Raw genomic sequence first — 23,045 nt, 5'->3', positions numbered from 1 at the left:
CTGCCTCCCAGAGCTGTGGTCACATGACCTGGAGTCCACTGCATGGAAAGCACCCGGCTCAGAGCCTCGTGCACAGTAGGTCCTGGAAGGACATTAGTCCCTGACCCATCGCTGGCTCAGTGGGAGCCAGAACAATCCTGGGGGATTCCTGGGCCTGGCAGGGCAGGCTGGGACAACCTCGCTGATTCAGAGCAGTGGGCAGGGCGGGGGGGTGGGGAATGGGGGAGCAGCTGACTCCACTAAAAGCCGCAATTAGAGCTCAATTTACAGAGTCACTGTTAGTTCTTCCCAGGGCAGATGTGATTATAGGCTCGGAGCTAACCCGTTACTAACAGGATGACACACAGAGGGCCCCGTCCAGGCCGTGGCAGGACATCCAGCCCCGCCCCCTCACTGTACAACTGGGGAAACCAGGCCAGAGCAGGAGGGACTAGCTCCAGCTCACACTGCAGCCCAAGCCCTGCCACCGGATGGCCACTCCAAGCTCTGTCCCCAACTCTAACTTTTCTCTGAAGGATTTCTTGCTGATCTAGAAGCCAGAGGCACCTTGAAGGAGCTGACATGCCTTGAAAAAGAGGGATGGGGTCCAAGATGGTTGAAGCCCCGAGAGGAAGCGGGCCTGTCGGGATGGTTCAGTGTGACACTGGCCATGGGACCTGGGCCTTGGGGCCAGCCACTCCCTGCCCAACCCACAGGGGCCTCAAAATGATACTGATAATATGGGGCTTCCCTGGTAGCGCAGTGGTTAAGAATCCGCCTGCCAGTGCAGGGGACACGGGTTCGAGCCCTGGTCCGGGAAGATCTCACATGCCGCGGAGCAACAAAGCCCGTGCTCCACAACTACTGAGCCTGCACTCTAGAGCCCAAGAGCCACAACTACTGAGCCCGCGAGCCACGACTACTGAAGCCTGTGCATCTAGAGCCCGTGCCCCGCAACAAGAGAAGCCACCACAATGAGAAGCCTCTGCACCGCAAAGAAGAGTAGCCCCCGCTCGCCGCGACTAGAGGAAGCCCGCGCGCAGCAACGAGGACCCAACGCAGCCAAAAATAAATAAAATTTTAAAAAATGATACTGATAATAATAATAACAACAATAATCATGGTGGCTCCCCCTCTGAAGCTCTCTCACCGAGGGCTGGCATCATCTCATACCCTTCACAGTAGCCAGGGAGGGAGCTGCTACCGTTATCCCCATTGTAGGGATGGGGAAACTGAGGTTCAAAGTGGTCAGTGACTTGCCCAAGGTCACATGGGGAGCCAGTGGCAGGGCCAGCACTGGAACAGGTATGTTCCTACTGAGACCAGAAGAGATGCTGCAGTCCTTTATCACCTGGCCTGGAGCCGGGTCATCCCAGCGAATGGAGGCAGTGAGGGAGGGATCAGCAAGTGAATAAATGAATGAATGTATGAATGAATGAATGAACACAAAGGCTGTTTAAGGAACTCTGTCCTGGGGGAGGTGTGGGAGAACCACAGGCCTCTCCCTAGTTGGCCCCTTCAGGAAGACCCCTGAGATCGATGCGCTTCAGGAAAAGATCCAAATCTTACCTCCCCAGAAACAAGTGTCCTCAAGTTTCTGGGTCCCAGGAATCTCCCAACTGTCCAAATGTCTCCCTAAGGAGCACTGATCAGCACCTCTTTGGCCTGCTCCCCTACCTTAGTCCCCAAAAGCCCCCAATGCCGGAAGCCAGAGGTCACCCTGCCCTAGTTCCCAGCCCCGACCTGCATGCTTGCCCAGGCTGGACTCTGAGTTGGGACTGGGGTCTGGGGTGAGGGTGGGGTAGGAGAAAAGCTGGCATCATCTCTCTGTGCCCTCTGCCCTGCTCCTACCCTCCACAGCTCACTTTGGGAAGCCCCTGGGGTGAGGGCGGTGCACCCTCCCGCTGGATCCAAGGAGCTTGGGAGGGGCAGGTAGGGTGCTGGAGCCCCTGCTGGCCAGGCACCACCCCACTGCTGTGGGCATGGGTTGGGAGAATTCTTCATTCATTCAACAAATATTTATGAAGCCCCTACTGTGTGCCAGGCCCTGGATGAGGCACCAGGGCTCAGGAGAAACCCTCCCTTCTGATGTCCATGGTTCCCCTGAGGAGGTAACTGGTGTCTGTGTATCACGTGCACCGCACCCCGCCAGCCAAACTCCTGAGGACTGGCGCCACCCCAGAAAACTGAAAGCTCCCTGTGGGTAGGAGCTGTTCCTCCCACATCAGACAGGGATTTCCCCCAGGCGTGGCTGTGACATCCCCGCCAGGCGGGGGCTCCCTCGGTCTATAGAACCTGCTGCTCCTAAGAAATTTCTCCTCTCATTCTTAGAGCCTCCCCGATAGGGCTGCCAGATAAAACATAGGATGTCCAGTCAAACTTGAATTTCAGATAAACAAGGGATGATTTTTAGTTTAAGTATGTCCCAAATATTGCATGAGGTATACTTAAACTAAAAATCATCCCTTGTTTATCTGAAATTCAAGTTTAACTGGGCTCTGTGTGTTTCTACTTGCTAAATCTGGCCACCCTACCCCTGGAGCTCAATTCTTCTGCTCACACCTGGCCTGGATGGATGGCCCAGGCCATGACAGAGCCCCTGCCTGCCCAGTTACAGCTCCTGTCAGTCCCCAGGACTACTGTCCTCCCCCACCAGGACCCACCTGCAGCCCCAGCTCCCAGGTGGACACTTACCCCTTACCTGGAGTGCACAGTCCAGCCTACAGACTGTCAGAAGCCTGCGGGGGCCTCCTGCATGATGGACCCAGAGAGACGGGGATAGAGTCACAGCTGCAGAGAGGGACCTTGAGTGTCAGAGACAGAGAGAGGCAGAGACACAGAGATAAAGGGACATAAAGAGTAAGCAGATGGAAACTGTGGGAGATAGCCAAGACAGAGACAGACAGAGAGCTTAAGGCTCCCTGCCCAGAACTGCTTCAGGGAGACCAGTGCAGAGGGTGGAGGATCCTGAGAGCCCACCAGGGTTCATTCCGAGTGGATCAGGGCAGAGGCTGGGCCCCTGAGCCCCTGTACTGGGCCAGGGCTCTGCGCCCTGGATGGGCAGGCCTTGGGAGGCAGCTTGGGGTCTCCGGCACTGGCAGTCAGGGGTGGGAGTCCTCCCAGCCCCTCTGCTCTCCCCTCACCCTGCCTCCCAGGGGCAAACACAGGGACATTCATGGCTTCCCAGAAGGGCCTATGGGGCAGCCAGAGTGGCTTTTAAAATTAGCCTTGCTAACCAGATCTGGTTATTTCAGGAGGCTCCGTCCCTGACTGTCCCCTTGGCAGGGCGGATACAGGGAAGGAGGGAGGGACCTCCACATTCCAGGGTCCCTGGTTAAGTACCCCCTGTGGCCTGAGCAGCAGAGACTGTCCAGGTCCCAGTCCCCTGGCACTGGGCGGGCCTGGGCCTGCGGCCGGCTCTTTGGCAACGTTGCCCCAGAGTTAGCCGTGGATGTCCAGGGATGCCCCAGCTGCTGGGGGATGGGGAGGACCCCTCCTATTGGGCATGGGGTCTATGCCACAGCCATTAGAGGCCATGACAGCTTCTTGGCCTGACAGCAACAGGTAGGGCTTTGCCTCCATTTTATAGGTGAGGAAACTGAGACCTGGAGAGAAAGGTCCCAGCTCTGAGGCAGGGGAGATGTGGCTGTCGGGTCAGCCAGGCGCCCAAGTCCCTCCATGGAGGCCTCTTGCCTCCTGCGTCCAGAGAAACCTTTGGCTGCCGTTTCCACCACCAGAGTTATTTCTAAGCAGAGTCCTGTGCTTCCCGGAGCCCGGCGCCCCCCGCCCAAGCCCTAATTTCAGCCTCGGGTCAGTGTCCTGGCTCGCCCTCCCCACCTCAGAACCCAGGACGAGCACAGAGCTGGCGCGGGCACAAGAGAAACAGCGCTGGACGCTTTGATCCCAGAGGCCAGATTCGTCCTCCGCCTCCCCTAGCCCCACCTTGGAGCCTGGAGGGGTGGGGCGGGGGCCCAGGCTGAAACCCAGCCCAGAGGCCGGCCCTTCCCGCTGACGGGGGCTCTGCCACAACCTGGGCAGGCCGAGGGGCAAAGGCAGGTTCTGCTCATCAGGCCGGCCCCCTGCTTCCGCCCCAGCTCAGCTGCGGGCCGGAGCTGTGGGGTGGGGCACATCATAAAGGGATACAAGCAGGGGTGCCCCACTTCTTTTATACAAGGATCATGAACCCCAGTAAAGCCCAGGAAGCTGAGGTTCAGGGAAGCAACTGATAACTGTACATTCCCAACGCCTCGTATCCAGACACCTGTGCCGGGCTCCGCGCCAGCTGCTTCATCTCCCATTCAGAGAGAGACTCCACAGCCTCTGATGCGGGTCACGGAGATGGCCCTCGTTAATGGCTAACTGCATGTCCCCACACACAACACACACTATCTTCTGAGCCCACTGTGTGCTAGGGCAGCACCAAGCACTTTCTGAGGTATCATCTCATTGAATCCTCACCTCAGGGTACCAAGGGCAGGACTGTTAGCATTCCCATTGCACAGATGAAGACCCGGAGGCCGAGAGCCAAAATCACGGGCCCAAAGTCACAGAGCCGGGAGGTGAACAGACTCAGAGCTAAGCTCTTCATCTTGGTGCTGAAGCGGGGCTACTGGCCCTTGGTGGTGGGATGGGAGGAGACAGAGTAAGAGACTGGGGCAGAGAGTGGGGAAGAGCCAGGGCCTGGGAGGGGTGAGAGAACAGAGCTGAGGCAGAGGAGGGGAGGGGGGTTACCAGGGGACCCACTGAGCCCAGGGTTGCCCAGGGCCAAACCCAGGTGGGCGGGGCTGGGGAGTGGATGTGAGTCACCACCCCTGGGTGGCCCCAGACATCTGAGTGTCACAGCAGGGCCCTGTCGGGAAATCCCCTGGGGTGCACCCAGCATCGTCCAGGGGAGGGCATGGGAGCTGTGGTGGGGAGGGGGCGAGGCCAAGGCACGGTTAGTCCCGCTGGAACCCAATTCTGTGCCCGCGCCCCCAGACCCCAAATCCCCCAACCTGCTCTTCCTCCTGTGCTCCTACCTCAGAGGAGACCCTCCCATTCACCCAACACTCAGGCCAGGAACCCCCCCTCCCCCGCCCCAAGGTTCCTCAGGTCCTCCCTCAGCCCCACATCGCATCAGGCCACATCAGGCCCTTCGCCCAGACGCTCAAGTCTCCCAGCATCTTCCAGACCTGCCCACTGTCCTGGTTACCCTCCGCACCCAGCAATGGCCTCCTGGGCCCTCCCCTCCTTGGGCTGACATTGCCCAGCCAGTCCCCACCAGCAGCCCCCTCTTCTCTTTCTACTGCTATTTCGCATCCTCCATGGCTCCCCAGTGCCCTCAGCGTAAAGCCTTAGCCCCTTGGTCTGGCACCGAAGGCCACGTGACCGCTGGCCTCATCTCTGCCCCATCTCCCTGCCCATCACCACCTTCCCATCATTCAGAACTGCTGGCTCCCTTCCCGACTGCAAGCAGCACTCTCTCGCCTCCTGCCTTTGCACCTGCAGCTCACTCCCCAGGGACACTATCCTAAGCCTTTCCAGGATGCCCGGGCACCACTGTTCCGGAGTCTTCCCCATTCTTCCCTTAGCCAGGCTGGACCCCATGCTCGTCCCCGCCCCCCACCCCCGCCAGGGCATTCGTCACCCTTTATTGTAACCGCTCTGCACTGTGAGCTCCTTCCAGCAGCTGGACAGATTCATCGCCATCTCCCCACCCCCATCATTCCAGGTAAGCAATCCCTTGGCGCCCCCAGGTGGCCACATAGGGGAAGCCCTTGAGCTTCACTGGGCATAGGAAAAGAGAGGAAAGCCGATCCTTGAGCACCCACGGGGTGCCAGACGCTGTGCTAGGCGTTCCACCTGCTCCAGCTCAGTGAACCCTCATGACGAACCCTTGGGAGAGGTACTATCGCTTCCGTTTTACAGAAGCGGAAACTGAGGCTCAGAGAAGCTTGTAAGTTTCCCAGCGTCACCCAGAGAGTTAAAGAGATCATGTCAGGACTCCAATCTAGGTCTGCCTGATTGGACCTTCAAAGCCACGTTCTCCCCACTGTGGAGAGGGGAGCAAGGTGGAAGAAAGGGCAGGGCCATGGCTGGGAAGCCAGAGCTGGTGGTCACGGAGCCTGCGGCTTGGCCCTGGAGGTGCTCGCAGACCCAGCTGCTGATTCGGGGGGTGAATAGGCTCTCCCTCGCCACCACGGTGCCACTGAGATCTGTCGGGTTGATCCGGGTGTGGGGCGGGGTCACGTGAAGCCACACCCGACTCGGGATACAATAGCGATAAATAGAATTTATTTTGTACAACTGTTACTGACATACACACGGCCACGGGGGGCTTCCAAAATGGGTGTTGGGGCCAGGAGGCTGGCCTTTGGCGTGGCGCCTAAAAAGTGTGGACAGACGCACACAAGGATGTGGACTCACAGCAGCTGTGCCTGGCTGCCCCCTCCGTGGTGGGTGAGGGTGGCGCAAAGGTGCGGCCCATAACTCTAGGCCAGCTGAGACCCCTCGGCCCGGCGTGCCCAGGAGCATGGGAAGGCAGGGGTTAAGCTGGGTGCTGGCTGAGGAGCCAGGCAGCTCCCACTTCCCCCACAAGCGGGTCACTCGTCTGTCGTGGAGGCAGTGGACAGGGCATCGGCAGATCTGCGGTAGAGACTGAGGGTCCAGGAGGGGCAATGGGCACAGCCTCGGCCCACCGGGGGCCCCAGGAACCCCAAGAAGCAGGGTAGGGTGATGGGAGGTCTCTAGGACGACAATCCTCCGTTCTGGGGCAGGTGCATGGACTCACAGCCTTCAGTGACCTCTGAAATAATCTTGTCCATTTATAGCAGAGGCGCCCAGAGAGGGAGAGTGATTTGCCCATAGTCACAGAGCAGAACCCAAATTAAAAGCTAGGACTTAGGACTCCCAGCCCAGTGCTCATTCTACCACACCTCACACCCCACGGCCTCCACAGTAGGCTCTGTATGCACTGAGATGTCTCAACCCCCCCCTTCCAGCTCACTCCCCCTGAGTCCAGAGGGACATCCAGGGGTGATGGATGGCCAGGCCTGGAGTCCTGTTTCAAGTGACCACTCCCTGCCCCAGCCGGCCCCCCAGCCCAGGGGGTGGGGATGGTGCCAGCAGCTTCCCCGCTCCCAGGTCTGGATGGCTCCGCCCTGCAGAGACAGCCCAGACAGTGGGCCAGGAGGAGGGCTGGCGAGGCGGGGGCAGCCCACAGGCTGGTGCTGGCCTCGGGGGCAGAGGTCCCGTCTGCCTGGATTTGACACAGCATCTTCACCTTGTGCTTCTGTGGCCTCATCTGCAGGGTAAGGGGAGACGGAGGCACCGTGAAGCCGGGGGACAGATGCGGAAGGGCCCACCCTTGGAGTTCCAGGCTCTGGGTCTTTCCATCCTACTGGGAACCCCCTAGACCCCACCCTCCCAAAAATTCCCAAGTCCCTTTCAGGCTCCCATCAGATCCTCCCAGAAACTCATGGGCAGAGGTGAGGCAGCATTTATTAGCCCCATTGTACAGATAGGGAAACTGAGGCCTGCGGTCACTTAGCAACTGAGTGGCAGAGGACTCAAACCTAGATACATAGCTCTCACCCAAGAGAGGTGACAGAGGAAGACAGAGAAGCTGGCCCACCCCCGCCCTCTCCCCACCAAACAGAAGCTGGGGGCTGGTACTGACCTGCTCAGTGTCACCTTCAGAGGGGCCTCCTGGCTAACAGCCCTGCACAGAGATGGCGGCAATGCAGGTGACAGGACAGACGACATGGAAGATACACGCAGGCAGAAGTCACTGGCTGTGCCCAGGCTGGACGAGCCCAGCCCTCCAGGATTAAGGGGGGCCCTTGGTCCAGCCCCCATCCCTGGGGACCCCTGGTGGCTTTGATGCCTCTCCCCAACAGCCAATCTCCCTCCCAGGTAGGGCTCCCCATAGGGCCAGGCTCCAGGCCACCCGTCCCCACCGTGGCCAGGCCCCCGGGGGCTGTGCGTACCAGCTGGGGCGTGTGCTGTTCAGATGCTTCCAGCTGGATCTTGATCTCGGGACATGCAGGGTCCCCCGACTTGCCGGCGTCTGGGTGGGGTGACCGAGAGGGGCCTGGGGAGGGAGGCAGGAGGGAGCCACCTCACTGGCCGCGGGGAGGCACCAGGGAGACGGGGGGCATGGATGGGCGGTCGGCACCAGTGCTCCCCAACCCCACCGAGCCCCTCCCTCTGGGACTCCCACCCTTAACTCCCTTCTTTACCGCCCCCCCCTTCCTGCATCACCCTCCAAGGCCTTTCTGGAAACCACCAGCCCTCCAAGCCACCAACCACCCTAGGCTGGACAATGACCAGCCCACTGTCCCCATGTCAGGGGCAGTCCCATCACACACCCACCACCTGGGGCCTGAGAACTGCTTTTGACCCTCTGTGCCCAGCCCTGTCCCCTGCCCACCACAAGACTGGCCCTGCTTGTGGTGGGGGAAGCTGGCCCTGGCCAGTACCTGGGGAGCTGCCCCCACTTGTGGTGCTGACACTGTCCTCCAGCCACGTGCTATAGATGAAGGAGTCCCGCTTGTGGGGCGTCCCCGAGGATGAGACACTCTCCTGGGGATGGGGGAGCAGAGAGAGAGGGAGGTCAGCCCTTGGCCATGGCACTGGCTTGGCTGCCCTCTCCCCTCCTCACCAGCCCCTCGCCGCTGCAATCCACAACCCCCGACCCTTGCCCCTCTGCAAAGAGGATGAGGGCCCAGCAATGTCTGCCCCAGGGGGGACCAAAGGAGGACAGAGTGGGAACAGACACAGACCCAGGGGCGCACGTGCACACGCGCACATGCGCTCCCATTCATTCATTCAGCAAACATTTATTGATGTTCTCGTGAGCCAAGCCACCGAGAGAAATCAGGAAAGGTCCCAGCCCTCCGAGAGCTTGAAGAGGAGAGGAGAGACAGGCTGTGAAGAGACACTAGTCCAAGCCCCACAGGGCAGGGCCTTGGTCTGCACTGTCCCCTCTGCCCACGCAGCACCTGGCACGGGGCGTGGCAAGGAACAGCGCTCGCCAAAGGACTGTTGAGTGAAGCATGACAGACAGGTTCCAAGGACAGAGCCCAGGGTCTGTGAGAGTGTAAAGGGGGCTCCTAACCCACCCTGGGACCAGGAAGGCAGGCTTTCAGGAGGAGGTGACATGAGGCTGAATTGAGAAGGATGAATACGAGTCAGTCAGACAAAGTGGGAAGGAGGAAGCAGGTAGCGCTCCAGACAGAGGAATGGCGTGTGCAAAGGCCCAGAAGTAGAGTAAGCCTGGTTGGTTTGGGGGACTGCAAAGGAGGGCAGAATGGCTGAAGTGGTAAGAGACGAGGGTGGGGAGGGAGGGGCTAGATCTTCAACGGCCTCAGAGATTGGGCTGTGGGGGGTACCGGGGAGCCACGGAAGGCTTTAGAGTAAGAGAAGGTCAGTCTGCATTACTCCTTTGGGCTGAGTCCCTTGATCACAACTCAACCACACCCAGCCTCATGCTTCCACCCAGAGCATCTCCAGGGACCAAAGAGCACCCCTTTCAGGCCGTTGTGGGGCACCTCCCCTCCCTGGGCCTCTCACCAGGCCTGTATCATCCCCGTCCACACCCTCTGCTTCCTCCACGACGCTGGCGAAGCTGCTGGCACTGGACGAGGAGCGGGAGAAGTCCTTCAGCACTTCTGCTCTCTGAGCTGCTGTCTCCGCTCTGCCACAGACAGCATCCTATCAGCCAGCATCCACACTGGGCACCTCCTGGGCCAAGACCCCATGCCCCTGCCCTCCTGGCCCAGGGCGGCCCAGCCTGCAGCCAGCCAAGTGCCTTTTTGGCCTCTTACAGCTCCCTGGGCCTCTGAGCCTCCCCAATGCCACTGTCCTTGCTAACACGCGGATCCTATCATGCCCCTCCCCTGCTCAATTCCCTCTCCTGGATCCCCACTGCCCCAGATAAAGTCCAACTTCCTTGGCTGGATGCTCAATCGTAACTATTAACAACAATACTGCCATCTAGTGCAGGTTTGCTCTGTGCCAGGCACTGTTCTAAGTGCTTTTCCCCTAGTTATCTCATTGCTATCATTATTAGACCCACCTTACAGAGGAGCAGACACCGAGGCACAGAGAGGATGGGCACACGGCCCGAGGTCACGCAGCCATAGGTGGGAGAACCGGCAGGACCCAGGCCTTCCAACTCCACAGTCTACTCTCTTTTAACTCTCTCACAATTTTGTCCCATGCTCAGGGCCTTTGTGTCTCCTGCCCGGAGTCTCACTCCTTCCCTCAAATCCCAAAAAAGTAAATTTACCTTTGGAAAACCAGCCAGGGGTCGCCTACTCAAGGAGGCCCTCACTGATTCTTCCTTGCTGTGGGAATGACCCTCTCTGCTCAGCTTTGTCTCTCCCTGTCCCTGTGGCCCTCTCCTGCTTCTCTGTTCACTTGCCTGACTCTTCAGCCCAGGCCGGGTCCTCTCAGCAGCCCCCTCACCCCCGGCAGCCAACTCAGAAGGGGCTCAGCCAACAAGCACTGAACGGAGGGGCAGCCTCCTGGCTGGCCTCCCTGCTTCTGCTCCTGCCCCCACCCTCAGAGCCTTCACACGGGGACCACAGTCAGCTTGTTAAAGCACCACTACTCCTCTTAACTAAAATCTTCCAAAGCCTCCTTGCCAGTCTCAAAGTTCTCACATGGCCTTCAAAGCCGTGACCTAGCCCCCACCCGCCTCTCCAACCTCATCCCCTCCACTACCGGTGTCCGCCTGGGCCCAGCCTCACTCATTCAGCTCCAACTGCACCAAGCACGCCTCAGGGCCTTTGCACTTGCCGTGTTTCTTACCTGAAACCCTCTTCCCTCTGCCATGCCACTGTAAGTCAGACCTAACAGGGCTGACTCCTCACTCAGCTCCCAATTCAAACCCCAACCCTTGGTAGATGTCTTCCCTGAGCACCCACCTAACGCCCCACCCCCACTCATTCTTCATCATATCCTCTGCTTTATTTTTCTATCATCACTATCTGGAAGTAGCTTATTAGGTTATGTTACGCTGGACTGTCAGCTCCACGAGGCAGGGGCCGTGTATGTCCAGCTCACTGCTGTCTTGCAGAGCTTGGCATGCACAAAGTGCTCAGCGGGTGTGTGTCAAAGGAGGACCTAGGAGAGTAATCAGGCACCCTGCCGCCGTGGTATGGCTGTGTCAACACTCCTGGCAGGCCTGGGCCCAGACAGGGGGTAGAAAGAAAGGGCCCACCACACCCAAGCCCCCCGGCTCAGCATGCCCCGCGCCCCAACCTGTTTTTGGTCGTGGGCATCTCTGGGGAGCTCTGAGTGGATGAGTTCTCCGACTTGGGCTCCTGTGAGACGTGCCCGCTGTCTGGGGTCTTCTGGCCAGCCGGGGGGCTCTCCCTGCGGGGCACATGGGGGCAGCGGGGGGATTCAGCACCAGGCCTGGCATCAAGGGTAGAAGGAGGCCCAGGTGGTGAGAGGAGGTCATGGGTGCCTCCTGCCTTGTACCCACACCCTACATCCTCAGGGGCCAGACCCAGAGCAGTCCCTGCAGCTCCTGGGCTGGCCTGGCCAAGGAGGGGGCAGGTGCTGTGGGAGCACCTACTGAAGACCCTGTTATGGATAAGGAAACTGGAGTCCAGAGATGGGAAGGAACCTGCTCAGGGACGCGCAGCTAGGACATGGCGAAGCCAAGACTCGAACCCTGGGTTCATGGGATTCTGGGCTCTCTTGCCTTTGAGGACAGTGCCAGCTCCACTCCTGAGGCCTCAGTGCACCTGCTCCCTGCTTCACACGCACTGCACCCCCCCCCCCAGCCGCAGCAGCACCATGCCGTTGGTTGTGTTCTTATCCCCATTTTTCAGATTGGGACAGTGAGGCTCAGAGAGGGACAGTGCCTTTACCAAGGTCACACAGCCCCAGTGTGGTGGAGACAGGACTCACACCCAGGAACTATCCTCTGCTTCCCGGAGGCTCTCTGCTGGTAATACGGTGTGCTGTCCACACCCCGCCCACACAGATGCACTTACAGACCTCCATGGACCAGGCCTCAAATCCCAGCTCTGCCCCTCACCAGCTGTGTGACCTGGGCAGGCCCCTGACCCCTTGACCTGTGGCTCCTTGATGTGCAAGGTGTGACCCCCTGGGAGCCGGCAGAGCTGGGACTGGATGATAGGGCTTCATGTTAGGCGACGAGCTGGCCGTGGTGCCTGACGCAGAGCAGGGACTTGACCGTGTAGCTGTCGCCGGTGGGGACAGAGGGGGAGAAGGGTGGGAGCTCCCTCTTGCCTGCTGTGCTTTGCCACTGAATGGGGGTCGGGGGAGCCAGAGGAGACGCAGGACGCCCTCCTACCCTCTCTGCTGCACCCACCTTTTCTCCTGCACCTCCTGTATGTTCTCAATGCCGATGGCACTGCTGCGGCGTGAGCCGAATGGGCCCGACTTCTTCCTGGTGGGGCTCTTTCCAGGGACAATCAGGGACTGCGGGGAGAGGTCCCAACTCAGTACCCACCTGCTCCAGGAGCCCCTGTGCCCCCCACATGCCACCCTGGGGCCCTGCTGCCCAGGCCCTGAAGCAGAGACAATGAGAAAGAAAAATGAGAGAACTGTCCATCTCCAGAGAGGGCCGTCCTAATTTACAGATAAGGAAACAGGCCCAGAGAGGGCAAAGGCCCCCCTGAGGTCACACAGCAGGTCTGGACCCAGCATCTTAGTCCAGGAGAAGAGCAGAAGCCTGAGGGAGCTGGACAGCCACTCTGGGCTGGGACTGGAGGAGGCCAAGTCCTCAGAATGACTGCTGCCTCTTTGCCCCCAGGACTTCATGGGACCTGCAGCCTACGGGCAGTGGGGAGAGAGCGGGTGAGGCAACCCAAGCCCCTGCCCCCTGCTACACCTCGGAATCTCCAAACTGGCTGGGGGAGGTTCTGGCCGAGCAGTTGAAAGATGCCCCCGAGCCCAGGTTACACATATACAATGGTGGGATGCCCCAGGCACCAGAAGCATGTCCCCCATTTCTCTGGGGAGGCGGGAAGGTGGGCCCCATGGAGGCACAGATGGGCAGAAACCCCCAGGCCAGTTCATGGTCGGGACAGGGAGTTAGGGCAGAGGAGGGCGGTGGCGCTCCATGCAGAACTGGCGATATTGGGGGACGTGCAGCTGGACAGAGGGTCTCTAGGTACCAGATCCTAAAGGCAGGGACTGGGCCAGAGTCCCAGGGGGCAGGGCAGGGCCAGAGCCCCTGGTGGGGGGGGCACTGGCACTGGCACAGGTGCCAGGCCCCAAAGCAGGTGCTGAGCGCCATCAGAGCTGCTGGCACTCCATCCTGCCAGCCCTCGGGCCTGTCCCGGGGGGAGGGGGGCAACGTCCCCAATATGGCCTCCGTCCTGAGGGCGAGCAGAGAACAGCGCGTGCAGGCAGCCTCCAGAGACGGCGGCCCCGCGGACGACAACCTCTTCCACGGTTCCTATGCCTATGGCACTGCCCCGGCGTCCGAATCTACTCGCACTTTTCCCAGGAATAAGCAATGACTGGCAAGCAGCAGAGGGTGGGAGCAGAGAGAGAGAGACAGGCATAGAGAGAGTCAGAGAGACAGAGATGGCGGGAGGGGGAGGCACAGAGAAATGAGACAGGGAAAGGAGGGAAAGACAGACAGACACAGACAGACAGGGACAAAGAAGAGAGCGGGGCAGGGGATTGAGAGAGACAAGGCCGGGGAAGGGAAGGAGAGAAGAGGTGGGAGGAGACACAGAGAGAACAGAGGAGAGAGATTGACAGTCGCATGAGAAGGGGTGCAGAGTGAAACACGGAGAGACAGACACAGAGATGGACCCGGGGAGCAAGACGGACAGAGACGGAGAGGGAGGGGCAGGCACAAAGGAAACATCAAGGGCGAAAACAGTTTGAGAGAGGAGAGGGAGTAAAAAGGCAGGTGCGAGAGGGCAGAGTACACAAGTGCAAGGGGGGGGGGCGGGGGTGGGGGAGGGGAAGGGAAAAAGGGAAGGGAAGGCAAGGAACGAGGAGAGCGTGGAAGGAAAAGGAAGCAACATGAAGAGAGGGGACAGTCGTGCAAAAACAAAAACAGAAATGGGTCTGGTTACTGCCACGGTGGGTGCTGCTGGTCTGGCCCTGTCCCTGGGGCCCCTCTACAGCCACCCACAGGAGGCTGGGCCACTCTGGCGGGGAAGGAAGGGAGTGGCTAGTGAATTAGGGTTGGAGGAGGGTGGGCCTGCTTCTCCAGTGACAGTGGGCTTGGTGACTGCTGGAACACAGAGGACTCGCCCTGCCTCCCTGGCCAGGTCAGCCCATGGGGCAGGGGTGGGGTGGAGGGGGTCCCTCCTGCCACATGACACAGCCTCACAGCACCGAGCACAGGGCTTGCTTGGCATGCAGCAGTCAGTCCGTAAATGATGGGTGGGTGGGTGGATGGATGGATGGACGGACAGACGGATGGATGGAAGGACGGGTGGATGGAAGGAAGGAAGGAAAGATGGATGGGGAAGGGGCAGCGGAGCAGTAGGTGCAGTGCTGGGGGTGACCACTGGGCAGTGGAAAGCAGACTGGCCCACAGTTGAGGGCCTTATTCAGCCTTTGTGCCCAGCACACCCCCTGAGTGTTAGTAGCAGAATCCCGCAGAGCCTGGCAGACAGGAAGTAATCACACAGTAGGTGCTCACTCAGGAGAGGCTCACACAGAAGCCCAGGTCCTGACACACAACAGGTGGGCACAACCACAGAGGCCCTGGCACATAATGGGTGCTCACGCAGCTCATCTCCTGACACAGAGAAGGTATTCACTGATACCCGGGGCTTATCACAGCAGTCCATTTCCTGACACATGGTGGATTCTCATACAGCAGCTCAGGGCTGGGCACACAGCAGACGCTTACAGAGTTAGGTCCACGCAGTAGCCCAGGATCTGACATACAACAGGTGCTCACAGAATCTCAGGGCCGGGCCCACAGTAGGTGCTCACAAAGTACATGTCCACACAGCAGCCCGGGTCCTAACACACAGTAGGTGCTCACACAGCAGCCCAAGTCTGGACACACAGCGGTACCCACCAGCATCTCAGAGCCAGGCACACAGCAGATGCTCACACAGAAATCCAGGTCCTGACACACAGTGCGTGCCCACAGCCTGACACACAACAGGTGCTCCCAGAAACTCAAGGCTTGACAGGAGGTGTCCACACAGCAGCCCGATCCCCAGCATACGACAGACAGTAGGTGCTTCTTAAGGAATGTGACACGGAAGCTGCCCCAGAACAGACACAGCTGAATAAGGGGCCAGGAGGTGGGGCGGGCCGAGGAGCTGGGGAGGGGGCTGCAGGCTCTCAGCATCCCAGTGTCACAGCCTGGGCACCTGACCCCATGGAGGGCAGTGGCTAGACCTAGCCTAGAGCCCAGGATGAGCCCTCGGACAGCAGGGCAGCGGGGGGGGAGGCGGGGCCCCTGGGGGAGGGCACTCACTATTCCAGCCGCCTTGGCCAGGTCCGGGTTGTTGGGCGCAAAGCTCCCGCTGTGGCTGGTGGACACGGTGTTGGGCTTCTTGTTGCTCAGCCCCATGGCATCCATGGACTGGCTGCGGCTCCGGATGACCCGCTGCGAAGGTGGCGGTAGGGGTTTCCTAAGGCCCCACCCCCTCAGGGAAACCCAGGAGCCACCGACGCCAATCTCGGTGACCCCAGGAAGTTCCTTCCCATGAGACCACACAAGAGTCAGGTCCACATGTGCCAAGGGTAGTGTGGGCCTTGACTCTGCCACCAACTTCATGGGTCACCTTGGGCAAGCCACCCCACGCCTCTGAGCCTCTGAGCCTCATGGCCGGTCGTGCAGTTGTTGTAAAGCCCGCAGAGGACGCTGGGTCATGAGCAAAAGCGTGCACAGAGAGACCTCCAGAAACCCCAGTTCCCTCCTTTTAGCGTCTCTCAGGGCTTGTTTCTTCCTTGCTTTTCTTCCCTCCCTCCCTCCCTCCGTGCCTCACTTTTGTCAGTCAGTCTGCACTGAACGCTCACTTCAGGGCCGGGTGCTTTACATTTGCTCTCACTCAATCCGCCCCAGGAAGCAGGCACTGCCACCAAGCCCATTTTACACGTGATGAAGCAGAGGTGGGGCTGGAACCCAGATGCCAAACCCAAACCCTTGACCGTGGGCTCCGCTGCCTCGAAGAAGGTCTGTAACTTAAGCCCGGTCCACCATCCAGCACTCACCAGATGTGGGATCACTGGAGGCCCCCTCAGAGAAGACACCCCAGATCCGTGTTCCTCCCACCCACTCCCTGTCTCCAGTGAGCAGAGGCAGGGCTCTCTCTTCAAGCCTCTTTCTCAAAGACGTTCTGTTCGCCTCAGCCCAAGGCAGGCCTGGGCAGCTGGGCTAATCCTCTTACGCAAACCCACACCTCCAACTTTGTGGCCTGCCCTGGGGTAAATGTGAGGCCCCAATAGCCTGCTGGGCACCTGGAGGATGGGCAGTCCTCCTCCTGTGGGTGGAGGACACAGTGGCAAAGAGGCCACCGCCTGGGGACCTGCAGCCTGGGGGAGTCCAGGCCCTGTGGGGGGAAGAGGAACTCTCTCCTCCTCTGTCTCTCACTTTGGATGGTAGTTGCTGAGGTAGATGGGCAGGGCTTTGCATTTTGCTTCTTAACTTAGATTACACTGATGTAACTGCTTCACAAATAATTCTCAACAGTTGTATGAGGTAAGTTGCCATTACCCTAAACAACAGATTAGAAAACCTGAGGCTCAGAGAATGCTCAAGCTGGTGGTAAGTGGCAGAGCTGGGATTTGAACCCAGGGTGTCTATGCTCTTAACACTAAGCTAAACTAGAGATAGCCAGGGTGGGTCACACGGCCTAAGGTCATGCAGACCAGGTCCCTCTCCTATAGCCCCTCGTTCACCTCCCTTCCCTGACCTCTGTTTCTTTCTCTCGGTCAGGACAGAGGCTTCCTCCTCTCTTCTCTGCCTGCTGACCTGGGAGCCACCACCCTTGGCACCAGAGGGCTCCAACCTTCAGCACAGCTCCCAGGCAGACTCCGCCCCCAATCTTAGCCCCGCCTCCAACCAGCAACTCCTCCCCCAGCCAGAGCCCACCTTACAACTCCCAACCGCAGCTCTACCCCAGGCCAAGACCACCCCCCCGCCAAGTGTAAGCCCACTCTAAAGCCCAGGTCCACCCAGAGGCTCACCATCACCCAAACTCTACCCCAGGTGCGTGCCCACCTAGTCCGAGCTCACGCCTATTAACTCCACCCGTGACTCCACCCTGAGCCACGCCCCCACCCGACTCCACCTCCAATGTGAGCTCACCTCTAGCCACACCCCCACACCTTGTAGCTAACGGCATCCCCCTGCTGTAGCCCAACCACGTGCCCAGATTCCAAGAAAACCACACCCGTCCCCCTCCGCACCCAGGTAGACCCCAGCTCTTCACCTTGAAGGACTCGAAGAAGCCGCCGCCCCCGCCGCCGTTCTCCATCTTGTCCTCGTCTCCACCCAGGCCCATCATGGACTGGCTGTGGATGTGCAGTTCCTCATAGAGCGTCTCCAGGAGGGCGGCCCGTGTCCGCTCCTGAGGGCCAGGCCGGGGCCGTTAGGAGAGACCCCAGGGATCAGCCCTTCTTCCCACATTTGCAATCGTGGCCACCTTCTCTGAGTGGGAAGTGGGCCTGGGCTCCAGAAGCCTAGACGGCTTCCCTCAGGCCCCTCCGCAGCACAGGCAGCCCCCAGGGCTCGACGTGGCCCCTCAAAGATCTGACTTCATGTCCCCACGCCCCTCCTCCACTGCGTCCTCTGTGGCAGCCCGCCTACCTCCAAGGCCCTCCTGAGCATTCCTTATGAACCCTTACTTCCTCTCCCCTGACCCTGAGGCTGCTCATCTGTAAATCTGTCCTCCCCCAGGCAGCCTTCCCTAAGGCCAAGGTCTGAACACAGCTCTTCTCTCCCCAGGGGCTGAAATTCTAAGGGGTGGGGGGATTCAACCCCAAGAACCCATACTCACCTCTAGTTTGGCAAACTTCTCTGCCTTGTAGCAAGCGTATTCAGCATTGATCAGTTTTGTCAGCAAAAATTCCTGGAACTCAGGCCCCTGGGAGCCCCCAGCGTGGAGAAGAGAAAGGGGGGTCAGGCGAACACAGAGGCAAGGGGCTGGGGCTCCTGAGCCACGCTCTGCTGGGGCCTGGGGGCTGCCCTCTTCACTCCCAGAAGGGCATCTCCTTGGGCTCAGCTCCCCAGCCCAGGCACCTGTGAGCCCTATGCCCTTCATGGCTGCCCACCCCTCGGGAGAGCTGGGTTGGGGTCTCCCACTGCCTCAGTCTGGGGGATTGGGGGGTGCTGAAGCCAAGGCTCAAAGTGAGGGCTCCTGAGAGGTGAGAGAGATGTGTGCCCCTCTCCCCAAACATTTTAGAAGAAGGTTGAAATTGTCAAGAAGACAACAGAAGTGAGGAAAGGCCACAGAGTCTGCTATACCAAATGTAAAACAATGATATAGTCTGTTCTGGGACGTTGTAAAATAAAGTCACAGTTTTTATCAAGATGAACAGAAAAGCCAGGCCCCAGCTGCTCAGTTAGGGGAGCCCGGCTGCCCTGGCACACAGTGGGGCTTCAGGACCTCGTACAGCAGAATGTGCACCCTCTCAGCCCCCACCCATTTAGTCCTGCTCTGCCCATGATGGGGGGGGTGCTGGGGGCTGCCCCTCACCTTCCTGAACACAGCAGGGTCCGGGAGGGGTGGCCCGAAGAAGGGCACATCGTCTCTCGCAGTGACGGAGACCTGGAAGGGAGGGCAGCTGTCCCCATGGAGTCCCCACACCAGCCAGAAACCACTGATTCACCTCCCTATCCTGCCCCGTGCTGGGCACAGGGCTGCCCCTTGGCAGGGGAGGTTCAGTGACTGCCGATTGGATGGGTGAACCCCAGGATTTCAGCTCCTCCATTCTTGGTCCTGAATTTGAGTGGTGGGAAGGGTTGGAGGGTCTCAGGAGTCATGAGGATGGAGAGGGAGGAGGAGGCTAAGGGGCGGAGGAGGGTAGCCAGCCTCTCTGAGGGGAGGGATTTCAGGGGGCAGAGAGGGCGGGATGGGACTCCTCCATCATCAGAGCAAGAGGGGGGCTCAGAGCCCTCCGGACAGTCCCCCTACTTACAGTTAGGAAAACTGAGGCTCAGAGAGGCCTCACAGTGAGTGAGGGTGGGGCTGGGATGGTGGTTGATGCCCTTAGGAAGCTTCGAGATCACCCACCTTGTACAGGGGGCCATCGGGGCCCCCACTCTCGGCCTGCACCACCACATAGGCATGCAGAAAGTTGGATGCAATCATGTCCGGCACAAAGGGCGTGTTCTCGTCCTGGAAGACCACAGCCACGATGTCGTTCCCGATGTGCCGCTTCCGCTGCAACTGAGCACAGGGCCACAGCCTTCACCACCTGGCCGGGGGCCCGTGGAGTGTGGGGAGGGTGCCCGCAGAGGTGCAGGGGGCTTGGGGTAGGCAGAGGGCATGTCTAAGGAGTTGCTTCCTCCAAAAAAATGTGGTGAGAAACTTGTCTTAAAATTATTCTCATTTTCTTGGAATCCTGTGACAGATGAGAAAACTGAGGCCAAGACAGAAGTGACTTGCAAGGCCCTACAGTGAATTAGGGGACTTGAACCCGGGGTTCTTGGTCCCCAGGCCCTACCTCTCACCCTCCTCCTGTCTAAATACCCCAAACATGGGCCCCTCTTGAACACATAAGTTCCACTCAATATATCTTTGTTGTTAAAAACAGAGAATCTATTAAAAGAAAATTAAAAGACATTAAAAATAAGGAATAAGCATTTCCATTTTTCTCACATGACCCCTGTATCCCCCTGTACCCCTGGAGTGGGGGCATGGGGAAATAAGGAGGACAGCCCTGCAGGAAGCTTAGGACAAGGTGACAAATTTCCAAGTTCAGCTCCAGGAACATGCCTTGCACTTCCTCATCACCAGGCCTTTGCAGAAGATGGAAGCCATTCTTTCCCCCAGAATGCTCCTCTTCCCTCTCCTACCTCCTTTGCCACCTAAAAGTCACTTTATCTTGAAAGCTTTGCCTGACTCCCACCTCTGCCCAGTCTAAGTGCCCCCATGTGACCTGACAATACCCTTCATTTCCTGTAAAAATACTCGCATTTACTGAGCTCCTGCTATGTACCAGATACTGTTCCAGCCACTCTGGGTGCATACCCTCGTTTATGCTCACCTATAAGGTAGGTGCATTATCCCCATTTCACAGATGTGGAAACTGAGGCTTTCACAACATCGTAGTAGCTTGTCACCCTGCCCCAACTAGAGGCCACAAGTTGGGGGACTAGATCATTTCCATCTCTCTATCCCAGGGCCCACTGAGTCTGGTGTGGTGGACACTGAATGGGTAGGTAAATGGGGGACAGGAGGACAGGTGGGAAGCAGGTGGGTGGGTGCCCAGGCTACCTGCTGGGCGTCCCCTTCTGTGTAGGGCAGCTTGGTGGACACGTGAAACATGATCTCCTTGTTGCGGAAGTTGCAGTACACAGACTCGGTTCCCGTCTGCCCGTGGGTCACGTCCAGGCCTCCTCGGAACCTGCCCCAGGCCCCCCAGGCCACGGCTCAGTCTCCAGCCCCAGCCAGGCCTCCACAGGGCCAGGACGGGGGCTCCCTCCCTGCCCAAGGGCATGGGTCGGATTATCCTCTGCTTGTCCCACCACAATGCTCACCCCTTAAAGTCCTGCAGTTTGACCTTCTGGCCAAGGAATTCGAGGAACTCCACGAAGGCGGGGCTCTCCTCGTTGGTGCTGAAGAGTTCTTCCTCGGAGGTCTAGGGATGCACAGAGGGCAGAGGTCATCGAGCTGGGCCTCCTACCCCCACTCACACCCAGGAAGGCTGGAAAGGGGACCTCTGGCAGCCCCTGAGCTCCTGGGAAACTGAGTCCCTCGGCAGGTGCTCTCTCTGGCAAAGGTCTGAGGTCCCAGGTACATGGCCAGATGTGTGGGGGGCAGGGAGGAGGAGGTGAGCACACCTGCCCAAGCTTCTGATAAATGACTCCGAACTTGAAGTTATTGCTGATGACATGCTCGTCGAAGGTGACAATGAGGCGGGAGGCCTGCGGGGACAGGACGATGGGTGAAACACGCTGCTTTTTCAAGTTGCCGTTTATTGCTCTATGTGCCAAGCGCTGTGCCAGGCACTCCACATGCATCCACTCATTTCCTCCTCAGAACAAGCCCGTGAGGGAGGCACTCCCGCGGACTGCATCTCACGGATGAAGACGCCGACATTCCGAGACCTTAAGGAACTGACTTGCTGAGGTCAACAGCTGGCAAATGGCAGAGCTGGGACTTGAACTCAGGTCTGTTGGATTCCAAAGGCTAAGCGCACTGCTCCTGAGTTCTGCTCGTAAGCTCCCGCCCCTACTCTGCTCTAACACCCAACCTGTTCCCCGGCTCTTCTGTAAAGCCACCTCATCGTTCTAGAACAGGTCGAGTCCCCCCAGTGTGCTGTGGAGCCTTGAGCAAGTTCCCCTCCTCACCTTGGGCTTTCGGTAACTGAGAAGCAGGGCCTGATTTCTGAGGCCCCTTCCTTCAGGGGACCTTTCCTGGACCACCCGCCCTTCAGCGACCTCACCTCACTCTGGAATTCAGTCAGAGCCACAGGCTGTACGTGTCTTTCAGGGCCCACCTCTTTCCAGAAACCCCCTGGCTCACTGAAGACAGAAGTCCCTCCCCTTTATCCCACATTGTCACAGTGCCTCAAACCCAGCACCCAGCACCAGAGCTGGAAGTGCAGCTGCCGTCTGTGGGGCGGCACCGACGGAGGTGCCTGTGTTATTCTCTCTCCCCAGGTCCCCTCTGGGGTCAGAAGGCAAGACGAGTGGAGCCTTGGGTCAGGAGCACAGATTACCCTTAGGAGGGTCCCCAGATGGCACTGAGAGTTTCCAGAGGTAAGGAAGGCTCGCCTCCAAGGAGGACAGCACTAGGTTCAAATGCAGGCTTCCTTATCTGCTGTGCATCCTTGGGTAAGGCACCAACCCTTTCTGGGCCTCTGGTTCCTCTTCCACAAACTGGGGACTTTGCAGGGTTATTGTGAGGTTTAAATGAGAGAACTTAGGAAAAATGCCCTGCACACAGCAGGTGCCCAATAAATGCTTGGCCCCCTAGTTATCCACCCACTCCCAGTGAGCAGGGCCCAGATCCAGCCATACCTTGGGGTAGAGCACAGGATAGAATCGATCCACATTCACGTCTTCACACACCAGCTGCGGGAGCAGATAAGGGAGGGCCTGAGGGTGGGGCCTCTGGGCCTCCCTGGCCAAGGTCTGGGGGAAGGACAGTGGAGGACAAAGAGGGGACAACCAAGGCTGAAGGAGGCCCACTGTCACTCAGAATGGGGTACAGAGAACTGGAGCCCCTGTCTCCAAAAGGTGCTCTAAAGAGTGCCCAAAGCACACAGCCAGCACGTGGGTGGGCATCACGGGAACACGTGAGCAGCAGGACCCCGGAGACAGGCCACAGCAGGCAGGCCAGGATCTGGGGCTAAAGATGAGGGTGTGCAAAGACGAGGCTGCAGCCCAGCTCTGTGCCCACCTGAGATGTCCACGGGGGGCTCAGCATGAAGGATCAGAGGCCTCACCTTTGCCATCTGGACCACGTTGGGGAACTCAGTGAGGCAGGAGATGGGGATGACGTCATGGTATGTCCGGCACTTGGCCCTGGGAGGAGAAGACCCATGCTGAGGGGTGAGGCAGCGCGAAAGGGAGATGGGAGCCCCTCCACACCAAGTAAGACCACCAGAGAGGGCAGACCCCAGGGAGGTCCAGAGGTGATGAGGCGGTCAGGCCTGGCTTGGGCACTAACTTGCAGGGCAACCTCAGGCAAATCCCCGGCCCTCTCTGGGTAAAATAAGATGGGCTCTCAGGTTCTGAGAGTCACAGGTCCCCTCACCCCACCCTCACCTGAGCAGCAGACGCAGGTGTTCCTGGTCCCCGATGACATCATACTTGAGTGAGAAGACAAGGTGGCCCAGGGCGGTGTCCAGTGAGTAGTAATTAAAATGCTCCTGTGGTGGGAGGCAGGGGCCAGGGGAGAGGGTGAGGCTGAGCCTGAGGCTTCCAGAAACCAGACGAG

The 23,045-nt window shown here is 59.1% G+C and overlaps 1 protein-coding gene across 9 annotated transcripts in view; it reads right to left on the bottom strand.

Annotated features, from left to right (window-relative positions):
- Positions 1–6,980: 6,980 nt before the first annotated feature.
- Positions 6,981–23,045, bottom strand: part of RAP1GAP (RAP1 GTPase activating protein) — a 50,464-nt gene continuing 34,399 nt past the window's right edge. For 2 of the 9 annotated variants that reach the window (XM_033433195.2, XM_049712238.1), the window contains 19 exons: positions 22,874–22,977; positions 22,552–22,630; positions 22,124–22,177; positions 20,942–21,025; positions 20,639–20,739; positions 20,376–20,505; positions 19,170–19,325; positions 18,633–18,704; positions 17,934–18,020; positions 17,367–17,504; positions 15,407–15,538; positions 13,389–13,466; positions 12,311–12,420; positions 11,227–11,340; positions 9,532–9,655; positions 8,439–8,541; positions 7,917–8,050; positions 7,637–7,678; positions 6,981–7,261 (listed from right to left, as the gene is read on the bottom strand). In XM_033433195.2, coding sequence (XP_033289086.1) covers positions 7,670–7,678; positions 7,917–8,050; positions 8,439–8,541; positions 9,532–9,655; positions 11,227–11,340; positions 12,311–12,420; positions 13,389–13,466; positions 15,407–15,538; positions 17,367–17,504; positions 17,934–18,020; positions 18,633–18,704; positions 19,170–19,325; positions 20,376–20,505; positions 20,639–20,739; positions 20,942–21,025; positions 22,124–22,177; positions 22,552–22,630; positions 22,874–22,977 — 1,809 coding nt within the window. In that variant the 3' untranslated portion in view covers positions 6,981–7,261; positions 7,637–7,669. Of the gene's footprint in view, positions 7,262–7,636; positions 7,679–7,916; positions 8,082–8,438; positions 8,542–9,531; positions 9,656–11,226; positions 11,383–12,310; positions 12,421–13,388; positions 13,467–15,406; positions 15,539–17,366; positions 17,505–17,933; positions 18,021–18,632; positions 18,705–19,169; positions 19,326–20,375; positions 20,506–20,638; positions 20,740–20,941; positions 21,026–22,123; positions 22,178–22,551; positions 22,631–22,873; positions 22,978–23,045 lie in introns of all 9 variants that reach the window. The other 7 variants (XR_007478389.1, XR_007478387.1, XM_033433197.2 and 4 more) reach the window with 7 other exon arrangements.

Source organism: Orcinus orca, chromosome 1, assembly GCF_937001465.1.
Source record: "Orcinus orca chromosome 1, mOrcOrc1.1, whole genome shotgun sequence".
Taxonomy (NCBI): domain Eukaryota; kingdom Metazoa; phylum Chordata; class Mammalia; order Artiodactyla; family Delphinidae; genus Orcinus; species Orcinus orca.
Note: the sequence above shows the minus strand (reverse complement) of the source record. Positions and strands in the feature narration are given on the sequence as shown.